This window comes from Leptonychotes weddellii, chromosome 10, assembly GCF_054177405.1.
Source record: "Leptonychotes weddellii isolate Sample4059 chromosome 10, ASM5417740v2, whole genome shotgun sequence".
Taxonomy (NCBI): Eukaryota; Metazoa; Chordata; class Mammalia; order Carnivora; family Phocidae; genus Leptonychotes; species Leptonychotes weddellii.
This window is the reverse complement of record NC_138378.1, coordinates 79,100,101-79,117,038: the sequence shown is the minus strand read 5'-3', so window position 1 is coordinate 79,117,038 and position 16,938 is coordinate 79,100,101. Positions and strand designations below refer to the sequence as shown.

General features: G+C 56.0%; 2 protein-coding genes across 6 annotated transcripts; both read left to right on the top strand.

The window, feature by feature from the left end:
* The first annotated feature begins 5,303 nt into the window (after positions 1-5,303).
* Positions 5,304-13,777, top strand: PCGF1 (polycomb group ring finger 1). 4 transcript variants are annotated; one of them, XM_081796617.1, is made up of 11 exons: positions 5,304-5,449; positions 5,875-5,980; positions 6,138-6,290; positions 6,460-6,531; positions 6,654-6,759; positions 6,938-6,971; positions 7,071-7,157; positions 7,292-7,372; positions 7,476-7,519; positions 7,687-7,793; positions 13,188-13,312. In XM_081796617.1, the coding sequence occupies exons 1-10, from the start codon at positions 5,357-5,359 to the stop codon at positions 7,742-7,744; spliced, it is 834 nt and encodes a 277-aa protein (XP_081652743.1). In that variant the 5' UTR covers positions 5,304-5,356; the 3' UTR covers positions 7,745-7,793; positions 13,188-13,312. The 4 variants fall into 4 exon arrangements, with proteins under 4 accessions (XP_081652743.1, XP_081652741.1, XP_006736177.1 ...); XM_081796615.1 differs by lacking the exon at positions 7,476-7,519 and having other exon boundaries at positions 13,188-13,757; XM_081796618.1 differs by lacking the exons at positions 5,304-5,449; positions 7,476-7,519 and adding an exon at positions 5,459-5,769 and having other exon boundaries at positions 13,188-13,777.
* On the top strand, positions 13,541-15,851 carry LBX2 (ladybird homeobox 2). Of its 2 annotated transcripts, none has more exons than XM_006735321.3 (2): positions 13,541-14,129; positions 15,183-15,851. In XM_006735321.3, exons 1-2 carry the CDS (start codon positions 13,541-13,543, stop codon positions 15,560-15,562), a joined length of 969 nt encoding a protein of 322 aa, XP_006735384.3. In that variant the 3' UTR covers positions 15,563-15,851. The 2 variants fall into 2 exon arrangements, 1 of the variants encoding a protein (XP_006735384.3); XR_014138181.1 differs by lacking the exon at positions 13,541-14,129 and adding an exon at positions 14,376-15,028 and having other exon boundaries at positions 15,183-15,266.
* Positions 15,852-16,938: the final 1,087 nt, after the last annotated feature.

The window sequence follows — 16,938 nt, the reverse complement described above, 5'->3', positions numbered from 1 at the left end:
GGCAAGGGTGTTAGGAACCAGGCTCAGCACGGGAGGGGCCAGAGCATGGGCCGCTGCGCGCTGAGTCAGGCGAGATGCGCACAGCAACTCTATCCTCGCCGGCCTCCGCCTTTGGGCTTCCTCGGCCTCACCGGCTTCCTCGCAGGTGCCTCCTCCCACAGCCCCCACTTTTCGCCTCGCGATGGGTCCTGCCTGCCGACTGCCAGATTCGTTGTGGCCCCCGCCTAAGTGCCCTCGAAGACCAAATCTCGTTGTGGCTTCCTGGCTGCGATGGGAAGCGGTTGGGAACGGCGCCGGCGAGTTGGAGGCCCGGGAAGAGGACAGGTGTGGGAAGGGGGTGGCTGGGCGCGTCTGGTGGGCTAGGGCGGGGAGCAACCACCCTGGGCCAGCGATCCTGGTGCACCTCCTGGCTTCTGCCGTAGGGCCCCTACCTCCTTCCCGGAACGCCAGTAATTGATGCCCTGTGTTTCTTAGCATTTCGATTTTCTGAAATCGGTGTAAAGCTCTACCCGGGCTCAACCCGGGCTAAGTCAGGCGGATGAGAGCTTGGAGCTGGCGTTCCGCCCCCCAGAGGGGGCCACCAACGCGGGACTCTGCCCCTCCACTCTGCGCCTAGGAAGTCAATTCTCACACACTTCCCCCCTCAAGGGCGAGAGGACAAAATCGCCACAGGCGACACGTGGGTCTTCACTGAAGCCTTCGGCGGTGTCAGCCGCCTCATTTCCCACAGACGCTTCACCCCACCCAACCCCAGAAACTGTGCCTGGAGTGTGTCACGGATGGGAGGTGGGGAAAGACTGAAGGGCTCGGTGACCTTGTGACCTCTGGCCGGGGACCCAGGAGCTGGGAGTATGTGAACTCTGCGTCCTTCCCGGGATGGGACCCGGGCCCGGCGGGCCCCTGCGCCTTAGACCCGCCCCCGCCGCCGCCCGGCCCGGTGCAGGCCGCCATAATCGGGTTAGCTGGGTCGGAATTACATTACCTTCCCCGGCCCGCCCCGGCCCCGGGGGGGCCCTGGCGCCTCGGAGCCGGTGAGACTGGGCGCAGGGAGGGGGGTGTTGCTACCATTCCGAGGCGGGTGGGCACGGATGAGCCGCTCCTCCTGCCTTGGACACGTGGTGGCCAAAGGACCCCACCCTGCTGTGTCAGCCCTAGCCCCTAGACCCCAGCCCACTCTGGTGCTCAGCTACAGTCTGTTACCCGCCTAAGCCGAAATGCTTTCCAAGTCTCGTAGATGGGTCTCCCTGGGAGCACAGATCTTCCACTTGGTTCTCCAGGATCTCCTGGGAAAGACTGCCCCTCCTTTCTCCCCAGCAGATGGGCTGCAGCCCTGTGCCAGAGGCAGGGTGAGGGGTCTTTTCTCTCCAGGGAACTGGGAACGATATTTGGGCATCTGGGCAGGAAGATAAAGAACGGAGGGAATGGACTCTCCCGACTAAAGCCACCAGGCCCTCCCTCAGTGTTTCCAGAAGCCTCAGTCTGAAGGGGGTGAACCATGGAGGAGGGAGGCAGTTGGCATCAATAATATGTGACATCCTCCCACAAATTCTTGTCCACTTCCACTATCCAATTTCTCCAGCCCTTTCTGACCCTGCCAATAGCCCCTTCTGAAAGGGGAGCAGGGGGGCTCCTGCCAGTTTGGCAGCTGTGTTGTTATCTTGGGTTGGTGGGACAGACAGACATTATCACCTCCCCTAGCCCCTCACAGAAGCCCAAGCACCCTTTCTCAGCAGTAGAGAGGTGGGGCTACTAGGGGGCATGAAACTTCTGCTGTTCAGGGAAAACCTCCAGAGACCACTTGGGCTGGATCCCCTGAATGAGAACAGAGAGCCTAGGGAGACAGCAAAGTAAATAAAGACCCGGAAGGGGACTGGCCTACAGGTTAGGAATCTGTTGGTCTTTTTTCCCACTCTAGTGGGTGGGCCTCTGAGGAAAGGGTGGGCACTAGTGTGTCTCCAATCAAGCTGAATAAATCCTTCTTGAATCAGTGAGGGAGGAAGACCTGTATACCTGCTGACTGTTCATCCGGCCTTTTGAGGTCAGCACAGTTGGCACTGCCACTCAGAGATTGCCCAACTGACCCTTGGAGGAGAATGGTCACAAACCCAGTAATGTATACACATCTTCTGGGGAGTTACCAAAAAAGAAATGAGTGCCCTACTTCAAGAACAAAGGGTATCCAATTCTGTCAGCCACAGTCCTAGGGATTCTTCTGCTTGTCTCCACCTCTCTGATCCCCTGATTCCCTGGAAAAGGTGGTTCCTGCTAGTTTATATCTAAGATGGAGGCCCTGGGGTCAGAACCCCAACCTCCTATACACACTCCTTTGCATCTGTCTCACCATAGCCTACGTGCATGTGGTCCCCAACCCTTCAAGTTTTCAGGCCTTCAAGCTGGCAGCTTCACAGGAAGAAGCATGTTCCCAGCCTGTGCTCTGGTGCCGTCCCTTCCTGCTTTATGTGCAGTGTCTTTCCCACGAGATGGTCCCCACTCCTGTATCATCATTTCTCTCATTAGCTTAGTCCTTCCTAACCCCAACTGTCTTAGGTCTCTTTTACCTGGACAAAAATATTTGCCTGACTCTTCAAGAGAGATTGTAGTTTTCCTTTCCCTTGTACTCTGCACAACCACTGCCTCTACTTCCTCATCATTTATTCTTTTAACTTTAATTTTAAAGTAGTATCTACACCCAACACGGGGCTCAAACTCACAACCCCGAGATTAAGAGTAGCAGGCTCTACCAACTGAGCCAGCCAGGCGCCCCTCATCATTTATTCTTTTAACCCACTACAACTTGGCTTCACCACACTCTTTTTCAAAGAGCTCCAGGGTCTATTATTGAGGATTTCTCTGACATATTTTGCTCTGTCGATTACCAACTATTTCTTGAAATATCTCATTTGGTTTCTGTAATATTGTCTTATTCTATATCTTAGGCTTTCATAGTCAATGCTTATGTTTTTTCGCCACCGACTTTGCTTTTTCCACTGAAGACTGAGCATTCTCAGAGCTCGGACTTCAGCTTTCCCTCTTTCTATATCTACTCAAGGTTTCACCCATTCTAATAGTCGCATCTATTATATCCACTCAGGAAATTCTGGATCTCTATCCTTGGCTCTGACACTTGCTGTGTTCCAACCCCTCTGTCCTAAACTTCTGGCCAGCTCCACCCGCCTTTGCTGCAGCCACCTTGAAGTCCAGCAGGCTGGAGGATGTGCTCCTCTCCCAAGCTCTTCATTCACTCCCTCCTGTGCTGCCCTTTGAAATGTCTCCGATACAGCCCTTTCTTTCCATTCCCACTGATAAAATCTAATCTAGGCCATCATCACCACCACCTACATTTATTCATTTGTTCATCCAGAAAATTTTGATTGAATACCTACCATGCACCAGGCACTGGAGATAGAGCTGCAGACAAAACAGAAGGGGGGAAAAAATCCCTGCCATACAAAGTTTATATTCTAGTGGGGGAGGCAGGTGAAACACAAGACAATATATATTAAATAATAAGAAATGCTAAGAAAGAAAAAAAAAGGGAAGGGGAGAAGTGAAAGGATGGGGTTGTGATTTATCTAACGTGATCACAGAAGCCCTCACAGAGTAAAGACCTGGAGGAAGAAAGGAGTCATTTGGATATCTGAGCATTTGATAATGCAAGTACATCTTGGTGTTATCTGTGGAACAAACAGTAAGGGGTCCAGTATGGCTGGAGAGACCATGCAAGGCCTTGAAGCATTAGAAGGGCTTAGGCTTTTATTCTGAAAAGGGAAGCTATTGGAAGGAAAAGAAGCCTGATTTAAAAATTTTGTTTTTAACAGGTTTCTTAGGATAAAACTAACATACAATAAACTGTACATATTTAAAGTGTATAAAAGTGTATGTGTGCACACGCAAAGCCATCACAATCAAGATAATAAACACATCAATGAACTCAAAAAACTTTCCTTATATCCTTTTTTATTCATATGGAAACGTGGAAACAAGGAAAACAGGCCAGAAGCCACTGCGATCAATCATCCAGAGAACCGATGATGGTATCTTGGACCAGGGAGGTAAGCAGTGGCTGTAGTGAGAAGGGGTTGATTTAAAAATCACTAATCTCATAACTTCTTGCTGCTTATCCACTCCAATTATTCAAAGATAAATGAGCAAAAATGTTTCTTTCATAGGGTACCTCCCTCCCTTAAAAAAAAAAAAAAGTCTGCTAGCTCCCTATTGCCCTCAGGCTAAAGTCCCAGCTCCCTGAGGCCCTGCTTCTATCACTACTCTCAAATCCACACCTTGGCCTTCTTCCTGTCCATCTCTCTGGTCATTCGCCTCCACTCTGCCTTTCTTTTCTATTTCCACCACACTTCTTGTCCATGCACCCCATCCCCATTCTCTAAATTGTGCCCACACAAAGTCCCACTTCTTCCAGAAAGCCTTTGGTGGCCTCCACTGGGATCTCTCCCTTGAGTCTCCAACTACACTTGATGTTAATACTTCACAGTAAACTTATCCTTGGTTTTTAATCCCCCTGGAAGTACCTAGGGATGGCGGTGTACAAGGTCTAGAGCTCCTGCGACCTTCCCAAGTACGGGGCTGGGCCTATGCTACTGCGGGCGCTGGCTGCTTCGGCGCGTCTATGTGCGGTAGTGTCCCAATCCTCCTCCCCTCCTCCTTCGGCATCTGCTCTGCATTAGTCTGTCCCAGGCCTCCGCAGGCGCCGATGATTGAATCATCATCATTAACCAGGGTCTGCCCCCCGCCCTCCACAAGCCCCGGCGGCAGGGGAGGATGGGAGGGGGGGCGAATAAGATCACTACACCAAGTCCCTGGGGGTCCCTCCCTCCCCGCCACCCTCTCCGAGACTCCGCAAAGCCCCGAGAAACTCCCGCCGTGGAGCCGGGAGAAGGCCTGCCATCCGGATGAAGCTCCGTAACGCAGACGCGTCAGCTGACGAGAGCGACATTACGAGGAAAGGACCCGGGAGGGGCTTCTTTAGCGGGGTCGTGGTCACAGGAGATCGACGACCCTGGGCAGCGGCAGGCGGAGACCTCTGGGCCCTTTGGGGTAGAAGGGGGCAGTCTTTTGCAGGCTCCAAAAGTTAGTCCCGCGGTAGGGTAGGGTCTATTGTGATGATTACTACAAGAGGTCAATGAGATAGGACCCCCTCCTCACAACCCCCCCTCCCTAATTACGGATTGAGGAGGGGGAGGGGCCAGTGGGGCTCAGGTGAGCACACGGGGAGAAAGGGACATGGGCGGGGCCTTACAGAGGGTCAGCGAATCCGAAAAGACCTAAGCCCTCGTTGCTGGGCGACAAGTCCCGCCCCGCAGGCGGCACCGGAAGTGGCCGGCCGGGATCAGCCTTTAAGATGGCGTCTCCTCAGGGGGGCCAGATTGCGATCGCGATGAGGCTTCGGAACCAGCTCCAGTCAGTGTACAAGATGGACCCACTACGGAACGAGGTGCAGGGGCGGCAGGGTTACTGCTGTGGTCGGCTAGCGGTGCGAACTGGGGCCGGCTAGAGGACGGGCGGTGGCTGGCCCGGCGCCCAATGCGCCTGCGCAGAGACAGGGTGCCCAATGCGCCTGCGCGATTGCGGTCGGGTTGCCAAACTCCGAGCTAGGACGCTTGCGCATTGTGCCGCCCACGTCGTGTAGTCTCCCCTGGGAAAGGAAGGTCGGGCGAGTCCACGTGAAGGGAGCCCCCGCTGTGCGCGGAGCCCCCTGCTGGGCGGAGGGGGAGTGTCAGCTCCCGCGAGCTAATCCCCTGAGGACCGCGCAAGGTGCGAGACTTGGCCGTGGGATGTGTTGAAAGGTATCACCCGAGCTGGGAAGGCGTATGATTTGGGGTTGGAGGGGGTGATCGGTGACGGAGAGTGGGTCCGCAGGAGGAGGTCCGAGTAAAGATCAAAGACCTGAATGAGCACATCGTCTGCTGCCTGTGCGCTGGCTACTTCGTGGATGCTACCACCATCACAGAGTGTCTTCATACTTGTGAGTGCCCTGGACCCTGGCTGGTTCTTCCAGGCCCTAGCCCCCACCAAGCTGGTTGCCGGACTGCTGGCTGCCTGCCCCAACCACCCAGGCACCCCACCTAGCCCATGAACCCGATTCCCAGAGGGCCTGAGAGTCTACTTTTTTCTTCCTGCAGTCTGCAAGAGTTGTATTGTGAAGTACCTCCAAACCAGTAAGTACTGCCCCATGTGCAACATCAAGATCCACGAGACACAGCCACTGCTCAACCTCAAACTGGACCGGGTCATGCAGGACATCGTGTACAAGCTAGTGCCTGGCTTACAAGACAGTGAGTGACCAACCCAACTTTGAGGGGCCTCTAGAGGGCTGATGCTGAGTGGTGACTTGAGATGACAAGGGCTTTCGTGGGAATCACATAGGTAAAGAAGTTGACAGTCACGGGGACAAAGTACGAGGAAGGGGTAATTCTTTATTTCCCACACTCCCCTCCCTTCTAGGTGAAGAGAAACGGATTCGAGAATTCTACCAGTCCCGAGGCTTGGACCGGGTCACCCAACCCAGTGGGGAAGGTATGTCCCTTGGCAGCAGGAGGGTAAGATAAAGCCCCCAGAACATCACTCTTGCCCAGTTTTGCTCTCTGGGGAAAAAGGACTATGGAATCTGTGCCACTCTCCTCACTACTCTTTCTTAGAGCCAGCCCTGAGCAACCTCGGCCTCCCTTTCAGCAGCTTCGACCACTCGAAAGCCCACTACTATCGCTATGATGAGCAGCTGAGCCTATGCCTGGAACGGCTGAGGTAAGGAACAGGTCATGAACTGTCTGAAGTAACAGTGTGAGTGACTCAGAACCAGGGAGGGGCTTGGTGAGAGGGCGAGCAGTGAGGGAGTGTTTGTTCCCTTGAAAAGAGTATACCATAGCTCTGGGTGGGGGACAGGAAAAGATCAGACTCCCTAACTTGTGTCTGTTTCCCCCAGTTCTGGCAAAGACAAGAATAAAAGCATCCTGCAGGTGAGAGGGGCTGAGGGGAGGGCCTCTCTAAGGAGACTCACCTCCCTGTGGCCCTTCCCTCACACACCTTGTCCTTTTGCCTTCCATCCCTATCCCCAGAACAAATATGTCCGATGTTCTGTTAGAGCTGAAGTTCGTCACCTCCGGAGGGTCCTGTGTCACCGCTTAATGCTAAATCCCCAGCATGTGAGTATTCCCACAATAGGTTTTTGGGGAAGGGAGGGGTTGAAAGGGAGGGACAGAGTCTGTAGTAGACCAAGGTAGTTCTTGATCTACATGAGAGAGCAGTTCCTAAAGCTGTGCCCCCATCTCCCTCCTAGGTACAGCTCCTTTTTGACAATGAAGTTCTCCCAGATCACATGACTATGAAGCAGATATGGCTCTCCCGCTGGTTCGGCAAGGTAAGCCAGAGCCAAGGCAGTCCCCAGGGCAGCAATGGGCTGAGGGGGCATTTTGGGTAAGAACGCGCCCACTGACTGCTTCTTCTCCTTGTTCTCTCCTTAGCCATCCCCTTTGCTTTTACAATACAGTGTGAAAGAGAAGAGGAGGTAGGGGCCAAGCCCCCACCACATCCCTGTCCCCTTCCCTCCCCAGATATTTATGTGAAATTAACTGCGGCTTTATTTTTTGAAATAAAAACTTTAAAAAAGCATCTGTTTTCTTCCTTTCTTCCTTCCACATACTCATGCTTTGTTCTGTGTTCTGCTTCCCTCAGAAATCCTCTGAGTTTCATCATGAAGGAGGGCCTCTCTATGTCCGTGGTCCCTCAGTGAATTGCCAAAGGAGAGGGGTAGAGGACCCTACACATATAAAACTCAGAAGGTGAGCTAAGTGGAACCAGGTTACCCATACCAGCTTTTTCTTTTTTCTTTCTTTCTTTTTTTTTTTTTTTTTTTTGGTGAAGGGAAGGCTTTCTGGAGGGGAGTTCTCACTGTACTTGAATGTTGTAGCATATGCTGCAGGCTTGAGTGGAGGTGTCCTAATTCAGGAGTGGTGAGGGTAGGGCTAGGGTTAGACAGTGGCCACTGCAGGACTGAAAAAAAGTGATATGTTAAAGAAAGTTCCAAAGAATTGCTTTATAGGAGGAATCTTAAAAAAAAAAAAAAAAAAAAAATGGGGGGCTAGGACACAGGGAACACAAGGGTGTTGAGTTGGAGACATGGTTGTCCATATAGGATTCGGTAGGCCTTCAGGTCCCTGGATTAGGTGAAGCCAGGGTGAGGGGAGGGAACTGGTGTCCAGGAGAGCAAAGGCAGCTTCAGGTAACAAGAGGGAAGCAGCAAGGCTATTAATTCACTTGATTAATTCAGTGAACGTTCCTTGTCTGTATGAGCCCAGCCATGAGCCTTGGGCTCTGGAAGTACACTCAGCCAGGCTCTCTGTTCTGTGGCCTCTCAGTAGGATAGTCAGAAACTTGCCTGACTGGGACAATGACAGATGGAGGAGGAAGCAGCGAGGTCCTGAAGGGAGCTAATGGGCTGTGGCTGAACCTGGGACGAGTGGGATGGAGCAGGCAGCAGAAATGTTGCCAGAACTCATGCTTTTTTTTTTTTTTTTTAAGATTTTATTTATTTATTTGAGAGAGAGAGAATGAGAGAGAGCACATGAGAGGGGGGCGGGTCAGAGGGAGAAGCAGACTCCCTGCCGAGCAGGGAGCCCGATGCGGGACTCGATCCCGGGACTCCAGCAGCATGACCCGAGCCGAAGGCAGTCGCTTAACCAACTGAGCCATCCAGGCGCCCCCAGAACTCATGCTTAAAGCCCAAGTCTTCAACGGGCCTAAGTCTGACTCCAGTGAATTCAAAGGGGTCATTATGTATCGCTGGCGAGGGCTGAAGGCCTGAAGCTTCCAGGGATAGAGACGGGGTGGCAGAAGACCTAGGGAGGAGTACAGTGAAGATGGTGTGAACTGGCTAAGAGAGCCTGAGACTGGGGTGGCCGGGGGTGGAGGTGGGTGCGGTGTGAGGGGCCTGAGCATAGTGGCCAGTGCACAGTAGACCTGGCCTTCTTCCCTCCACACAGATGAAGCTTGTAGGCCATGAGAAAAGCACAGGTGGAGAGACTGCAGAAAGCAAGGAAGAGCCGTCAGGTGTGATGGGCGGACAATGAGGACCAGGGTGGGGACATAGCAGAACAATCAGCCTGACAGAATCTCCATGATTCCCAAAGCGTCCCATGTTTCAGGCCTCATGCCTGGAATGCCTCTCCCTCACCCCATACTCAGCTGTTCTTTCAAGGCCCAAGTATCACTTCCTCCAGGAAACCCTCTCTCTGTCAGAACCCAGGCTTTTTCCACCCCTTTGTGCCTGCCTGTACACCAGCATATATCTTGAGATTTGGGATGAATTATATCTCTCTTAATTGGGCTCCCCCCCCATGTCTTCTGGGACTCCACGGCCCACTCAAGCATGCCACACTGAGGCTGTTCTCAAGGGGTTTGCGGGTGAAAGGGCATTTTTAAGGAGTGACCCAGGGAGAGGTGTGGGCTGAGAGGGAAAGAGAGTAGAAATGCTCCTGAGGATTTTTTGGGTCCCCAAGCAGCTGCAGGAATTGGGGAGCAGTCTGGGGCTTGGCAGCAGCTTGGCATCAAGAAGGCCCAGTCAGAAGATAAGGCTGACTGGGGACCAGGCCTCAGGGATGAGGCTTTTAATGGCGCATGGCTTGAGGCCAAGGAGCATCGGAAGGAGCTCAGGCGGGGACCTGGGGTGCAGCGGGCCAACTCCCCTCGCCCCCAGCTCTGCAGAACCTTCTTTTTGTCCGTCAGCAGCCCTGGCAGAGGCAGCTGCGGTGTGTCTCCCGAGGTGGCTGATGCAGGCCAGCTGCGGGCTGAGGGCTGAGCTCTGCTCTTCCTCTGTCGATGGGTCCGTCGCCCCCCTGCCTGGCTTGTGCCGGGAAGACCCAGTCCCCCAGGGTCACTCTGGTTACGATCTGCGCCATGGGGAGAATCAAGCCCAGGGTTCTCTTGAGCTGTGTGACCCAGAATGCGCTGGTCGCGTTCAAAGAGGTGGCCGCGGAGCCATCTGGGCGCACAGCGGACCCTCTCCGGGCGGAGCCCTTGACCTCTGGGCGCTTCTGGGTGGAGGCGTCAGTCCTCACCCGCAGGGTCAAGCTGGCCCTTGCCCCTGTCGCCCTTTCTCATCTAGCCGTTTCAGTGGGCCACACTCACCTGGGGGGAGGGGGCACCGAGATTTGCCCCCGCCTTTGGCACAGGGGAGAACCGGTTCCTCTCAGCCTGGCCAGTCTCTCAGCGCCAGGGGTGGGCAGAAAAGGAGGGAAAAGGGACTTCACTGGTAGTGGAGCAGTGGGTCTCGGGGGGGGGGGTGGGAGGGGTGTGTGTGTGTGTGTGTGTGTGTGTGTGTGAAGGATGGGGGGAGGTGTGTGTGTGTGTGTGTGTGTGTGTGTGTGAGAGAAGGATGGGGGTCTGAGTATCCCACTGCTCCCCCGGTGCACACAACCACCGAGCTTTTTGTGAGCCTGCGTAAAGGGCTGCCACGGGATCACGGACTGAGCGAGGCCCTAGAAGAAATGAAACTAAAATGTTAAGTGTCTGAGTCTATTCATTGCGCAGCAACGTTTTCTGAAAGAGAAAACCTCGGAAGTGTGAGAGATGGACGGCTGCCCCGCCCCACGCCCCGCTGCCTGGAGTTTCCTCCCTTAACTCCTACTTCCCTCTCCCTGGCTAACGGACTTCCCTAAGGGTCGGGAGGGGCGGCCAAGCACCTCTCTGTGACTAGCCATATCCGTCGGCCTCCCTGAGTGGGTTATTCAGAGGATCCCCAGTTGCCCCTTTACATTCACAGAATTCAAAGGAATGCGCGGGGAGAGAAATTTGGAGGCTAAAGGTTGTTTATTGAGCAGATCTCAGTGCCTAGAAGAGGGGCATCAATCTGGGGGGGGGCCTGGGTCAGGGAGCCCGCCAGATGGGAGGCTGAGGTGGGCAAGGTGGTTGAGAGGTGCAGTGTCAGGGAATGAGGGAGAAGGTGGGGGCCGCAAGGAAAGGGAAATCTGAAAGTGGGTGAAGAACAGAGGTGTGAGAAAGCATCCTTAAATAGGAATAGAGGCACCTTCCTGAGGGAATGAAAGTTGGAATGTGGGGATCTCTACAAGGGGGAGGAGCAGAGGACCCCCAAATGTCTGAAGGGACAATGATGGGAATCCGAGGAGGTGGGAGACCACGAGGGGTTGCTTGAGAACGCTGAGAGAGGAAAACCGTCCACCGCTTGGGGGGGGGGGCGGAGGGCGGGGGAAGGTGCGTAACTATGAATCACTGTGTGAAAGAGGCCCAGGACAGGAAGGGTTGGACCTTGGGGTGGGAGGTATGGGTGGGGGAAGCCTACAAGACAGCTGAGCGCCACAAACCCCTCCCCACCCCCAGCCCAGAAGCCAGGTTTCATCTCTTAATCTCCCTCATTAATCATTCACCTTCCTCCTACCCCCATCAGCGGATCTGATTTCTTCCCAGCTCAGGTTCCAGAGGTTTTGCTGGGAGAAGTCCCCTACTGTGGCCCCACCATCGTCTCGACACGTCCCTGGCCTCGGGGCTGACTTTAACGGGCTCTGGTGTCAGTGGCCTCCTACCTTTACTAGTCTCTCCTTGCCTTTCATCCCCCAAATGGGGATCGCCCGACTCTTTTGTGCAACCCCATTACCTGAGCCTGGTTGCTGGGGGAAGATAGGCAGGAGAGATGGATGGGGAGGAAGGCAAAGGCCCTTCAGGAGAGAGGGTGCTCCCCACAAACACACTAGTAATTGAGAGCAGAGGAAGAGATGACCTAAAAGCTACTAGAGGAAGCCTGAGTGTCTGTTTGGTGACAGGGCCGGGACAAGAGCTAGGCTGTTGCAGCAGCCTTCTGAAACCCTCTTTAAATGCAGATTAAGTGAAACGGCGGGATGGTTCAGAGGGCTGAGGCCTCCAGCCAGGAGGGTCTCTCCTGCCCCCCCTCCACCTCCCACCATTAATAACCAACTAGCAAGGTCCTGAGGCATCTCAGCTTTCTGCTGTGGCCTGGCTCTGCTCTCTGCCCCAGCAGTGGCCCATTGGACTGAGTGTATTCCTCAGGCTGCCACGAGGGTACTGTGCAAGCATCTGGGTGTGTCTGGGGGAGGGGAGGGGTCTTACCAAGAAGACCCTGTGTTTCTCCATCTTTGTTTGGTGGGCCGGGCCAGTGCGTCAGGCTATGTGAGGTTTCCTCACCCCCACTATCAAAGTGCCTTCCTGTCCTTGTTAAAGAGTCTTTGGCCCAGGTGCCTTAGATCTCCCAGGCTCTGTTTAGGGCACCTCAACTGCAGGCTCCACTTGCCCCAGGGAATAGGCACAGAGGATCACTGCACAAGTGATGGGAGGTGCAGAGGTCTACAGAGGTGACCTAATGGACAGTCCAGGAGGGACTTCTTCTTGGCACTGTTGGAAAAAACTAGAATCCTGTGGAGGCAAGTTCCTTAGGAATGGTGAGCTCCTCAGGAGTGGTGGGGCTTCTCTGCCTCTGGGCTGTGAATCCCCTAGCTATTTGGGGTGTTTATGTGAACAAAACCCTTGCCTTGTTGGGCCTCCACTGGTGAAGCAGCGTTCTCCCAGAGCTGCCTGCTTCCTACAAAGGAGAGCTGTAGAGTGCTCACCCAGGTATGAGCTCAGGACTAGAATAAGTGTGGGAGAAAACAAAGACAAATAAGAATGAATATCCCTGGGGCGGCTGGGTGGCTAGTTGGTTAAGCAGTTAAGCGTCTGCCTTCGGCTCAGGTCATGATCCCGGAGTCCTGGGATTGAGCCCCAGGTCCGGCTCCCTGCTCAGCAGGGAGTCTGCTTTTTCCTTGTGCGCGCGCACTCTCTCTCAAATAAATAATATCTTAAAAAAAAAAAAAGGAATGAATATCCCAGACGTCAGAGTTTGTCCCTGAGTTGGCAGGGGTTTTTGTCCCAGGAACTAGTTGGATCCATGAAGTCTGGCCTTAAAGTCACTTCTCTATGGAGAGTGACCAGTAGCCCTTCCCATTGCTGCTCCTACACGGTGGTTTCTGGCTCTCCAGGCTGGGGAATCTCTATCTGAACTACAGGAGCTTAGTAAGGAGGCGAAGACAGATGGACTGCTGGGTCTTGTGGAGGCCAGTCTTCCCTGGCAAAGACCCAGCCCCGGCAGTAGCGCTCGCTCCGCATTTGCTGTGTCCTCTCTCCCGAGGCCCAGGTCTCCTCCGCTTCTCCATGCGTTTTGACTTTCGCAGGGCCTCTGAGCCGTGGTGGGAACGACTTGGGTCCAGAGAGCCGGAGGAGTCCACTCACCTGCCTTTGCTTCCACATCGCATCCTGGTTGCAGACGCTCTGCCAGGCCAGGTCCTGCGGAGTCTCGAGTTCCCCCAGCCCCCTCGCGACGCACTAATAACTTCCAGCCGCCAGGACCTCTTTAAGAGCGTTCGGCAGGGATGGGGCGGGGACGAGGCGGCTAGGTCAGGAGACTGAGGTTCTTCCTAGGAGAGATTGGAGATCCTAGAACAGTCCGCTCTGATCTCCCTCCTCGGAATTTTAAAAATCCCCATCCGCCGGGGGTCGGGGAAGCAATCTTATTGCCGACTAGTTTATGAGCCAGAGCCACGGCTTGGCGGGGAGTCAGTGGCACACAGAATCTGGGGGCCGTCCAGGAAGGGTCCAGCCTGAATGTGCACCGGGCCGCGCCCCGCAGCGCGGAGCAGCTCGGCGGCACGGTACGGCAGGTTGTTCCGGGGCTTCTCTCCGAGCCTCCCCACCCTGTAGAAATACCGCTGCCGGGACATCTACGAGCTCCAGACCTACTGCGGCCCCGAGTTGGGGGCTGGGGGCGCAGGAGGAGGGGCACACGGGGCTCGGGCCCAGCGCGGAGGGCGGGTCCGAGGCGGGGGGCCCAGATCGGGAGCCGTGCGCCGGGGCCCAGGCAGCTGCGGAGCGGATCGCAGCCGGCGGCGGGACCGCCACAGCCCGACCGGCCATGAACTCGGGACCCGAGCCCCGGACACCCCGGACACTCTTCAGCATCGCAGACATCCTAGGCCCGAGCATGGTTCCCCGAGGACCTTCTACGTCTCCGCTTCCAGAGTCGAGCCCTGGTCCCACGTCGCCTCTGTGCGCGCTGGAGGAGCTGACCAGTAAAACTTTCCGCGGACTTGACGGGCACGCTCCGGAGTCCTCTGAAGGTATAGCGCCCGCGAGGTCGCGCACTTTGACTCGGCCTTCTCCCCATCTCTCTCCTCCAGGTCCGGGTCTCGAACCTTCGTTCACCCTGGCCCCCACCCTAATCTGCCCCCTGCCCTCAGCCCACGTGCTGGGACTTGCATCTCCCGCTCCTCACCTCCCCTCCGTTAGTTCCCAGGCTCCGCGGCCGCTCCTGGAGGCCGCCAGCGCCGAGGGGAAGGGCCGGTCTGTCGAGAACTGAGTGACCCGCGGGTCGGTGCGCTGTAGGCGGGGCAATCGCGACAGAGAGAGACCGGTGAGAAGGAGACAAAAGGCCTGAGCCGGAGGCTGTAAACGAGTGAGCTAGGGCAAGGGCGGTGCAGAAAGTGCTGGGAAGCGAGGCTCGGGCCTCTCCGGGTGACCTCGCTCCGCTCCACGCTGTTCTCTTCTGGGGAGGGCACAGGAGCAGAAGGTCCTCGGGGCGGCAAGGGTCGGGGGACTACGGACTTCGCCTCTCCTTACGCTTTGATCCCCCATACCTCCCTTTTGGGCTCGAGGAGGAGACGCCGTGTCATATGTAAACCGAGAGTGCCCATCATGACCCGTGAGTCTTCAGAAGGGCATGATCCGGGTCCTAGTAACACTCATCATGCCGGGCTAGCTGCCCCTATTTTGACCATGGTCGGGCCCCACCTCGGGTGCCGGCCCCAACCTACAAGCCCGATTATCCTGGGGCTCCCGAAAGGCCTCAAAGGTCCCGCCCCAGATGGCCTGCCTCTGCGCCAGGTCTTCTCTGGCCCGTCCCGCCCTCCTCCCACTCCCTCACCTCCGCACGATGCCCTCAAGCCTGCTGCCTCCCATACCCAAGCGGCCCGTTCCACTTTATGACCCCCACTCCCATCTCGGCCTGAACCCCGGTTGGGTAAGCGACCACGGTTCTGGCTCCCGTCTGCCTTCTCCCACCTCTGCCTCCCCGACCCCGGCTTGAGCTCCACCCCCCCACCCCCGCCCCGCGCCCCGCCTCAGTGTCTCCTTCCCTCAGGCTAGAGACTGACCCCCGCCCTATCCCCCCGCAGGCCGCGCCGCCCGGGGTGCGCTGGGCCTTGGCCCCGCCGGCCGCAGACGCCGAAAGTCACGTACGGCGTTCACGGCGCAGCAGGTGCTGGAGCTGGAGCGACGCTTCGTCTTCCAGAAGTACCTGGCGCCTTCGGAGCGCGACGGGCTGGCGGCGAGGCTCGGTTTGGCCAACGCACAGGTTGTCACGTGGTTCCAGAACCGGCGCGCCAAGCTCAAGCGCGACGTGGAGGAGATGCGCGCCGACGTGGCCTCGCTGAGTGCTCTGGCCCCCGAAGTCCAGTGCCGCCTCGAGCTGCCGGATGGCGCCCCAGGCCCCGGCCCCGGCCCGCCTGACGCCGGGCCCCACCTGTCAGAAGAGGAGATTCAGGTGGACGACTGAAGGCAAAGCCGCCGCCAGCCCCGGGCTCTGGGTCCCCGGACTCCTCACCTCCGTGCGCCGCGCCCTGTCTGGGTTCCGGGGTGGAGGGAGGGTGTGGATCCGGCCTCCTCCGGCTCACAGTCCAGACGCTCGCTTTTCCCAATTGTTGAGAATAAAATTGAGACTCAGTCGCATGAGTCGCATGAGGCCTCCATCCCGGAGCGGTAAGAGCAAAATCTGCCGATTATGGTGCAGATTGCGCGTTTGGCTGAGCGCTTTAAACGCGGTGTCTCCTTTAACCCTCAAAGCAACTCCATAAGGTAGGTGATATAATTATGCCCATTTCACAAAGGCAGAACCACTAGGTCAGGATTTGGACCTAGGCATCCTGCCAGACTTCAAAGCCAGTGCTTGTCAGCCCGGACAGTGCTCTGGAAACTTCGAGCTGAGGGGTAGGAGATGGGACTCTGGTAGCTGTGGGCCACCCACCCCTACTGACTGCCTTTGGTTGCAGGACTCCACCAGGCCTTTGATCCCCACCCCACCCCACCCCCAGACCTTGCTCCTAACCTCTAGGTGGCCCCAAAGTGACAATGACCTGCCTGATTCTACCCTTTCCCCACCCTGAGGTTACTTGTCAATGGGGTCCTGACCCTTCTCCTACCTCCCCTGAAAGAACCCTATACTGAGATGGCTAAGTGAAGCCCCGAGGGAGAAGCGGCACAGCCCTACTTCCGGGACCTCTGCCCTGCATTTGGGCAGGAAATGTCCCCACCAGGATGGTGGCCTTGGCAGGAGGATGGGGAGGCCGGCTGAGGCGGAGCTTGGAGTAGCAGCTTGGGGCATTGCGGGTGGAGTCAACAGCCTACCCCCCGCCGGTGGACATTTCTGAGACTAATTTATTCTGCGGGTAATTAATCACCCTCTGGCAGTGTGATGGGGAGGGAAGAGGCCTACCACTATGCAGGGCCATCCCTGCTGATCTTCAGAAGACCATGCTTAGGCTCTTTCCTGGTTGCCCTCTCTCCGTGTCAGTACTTCCTCCCCCCGTCAGACCTTTCCATGCTTCTGCCCAGATGCCACAGTCTCATTCTCAAGAATGCTTTGAGAGTGACCCTTCCAGGATTCAAGGGGAGTCAGCTAGGGCCTCAGTTGCAGGTGGAGGTCCCAGGAGAGGCTCTTCCAGGGAGAGTGAACAAGGCTGGGAGGCAGAAGGGAACCTTGTGCTCTTAGACAATAGCTACCCCTTATTGAGCACAATTCAAGTGATTTGCATGGATTAATCTTCACAGTAATCCCAGGAGATAATGAGATTTTAATGTCATTTTAAGTGTAAAGAGACTGAATCACAGCCCAAGAAGTGTTGGTCATGTCCTGAAGCTTGTAAGTGGTGGGGC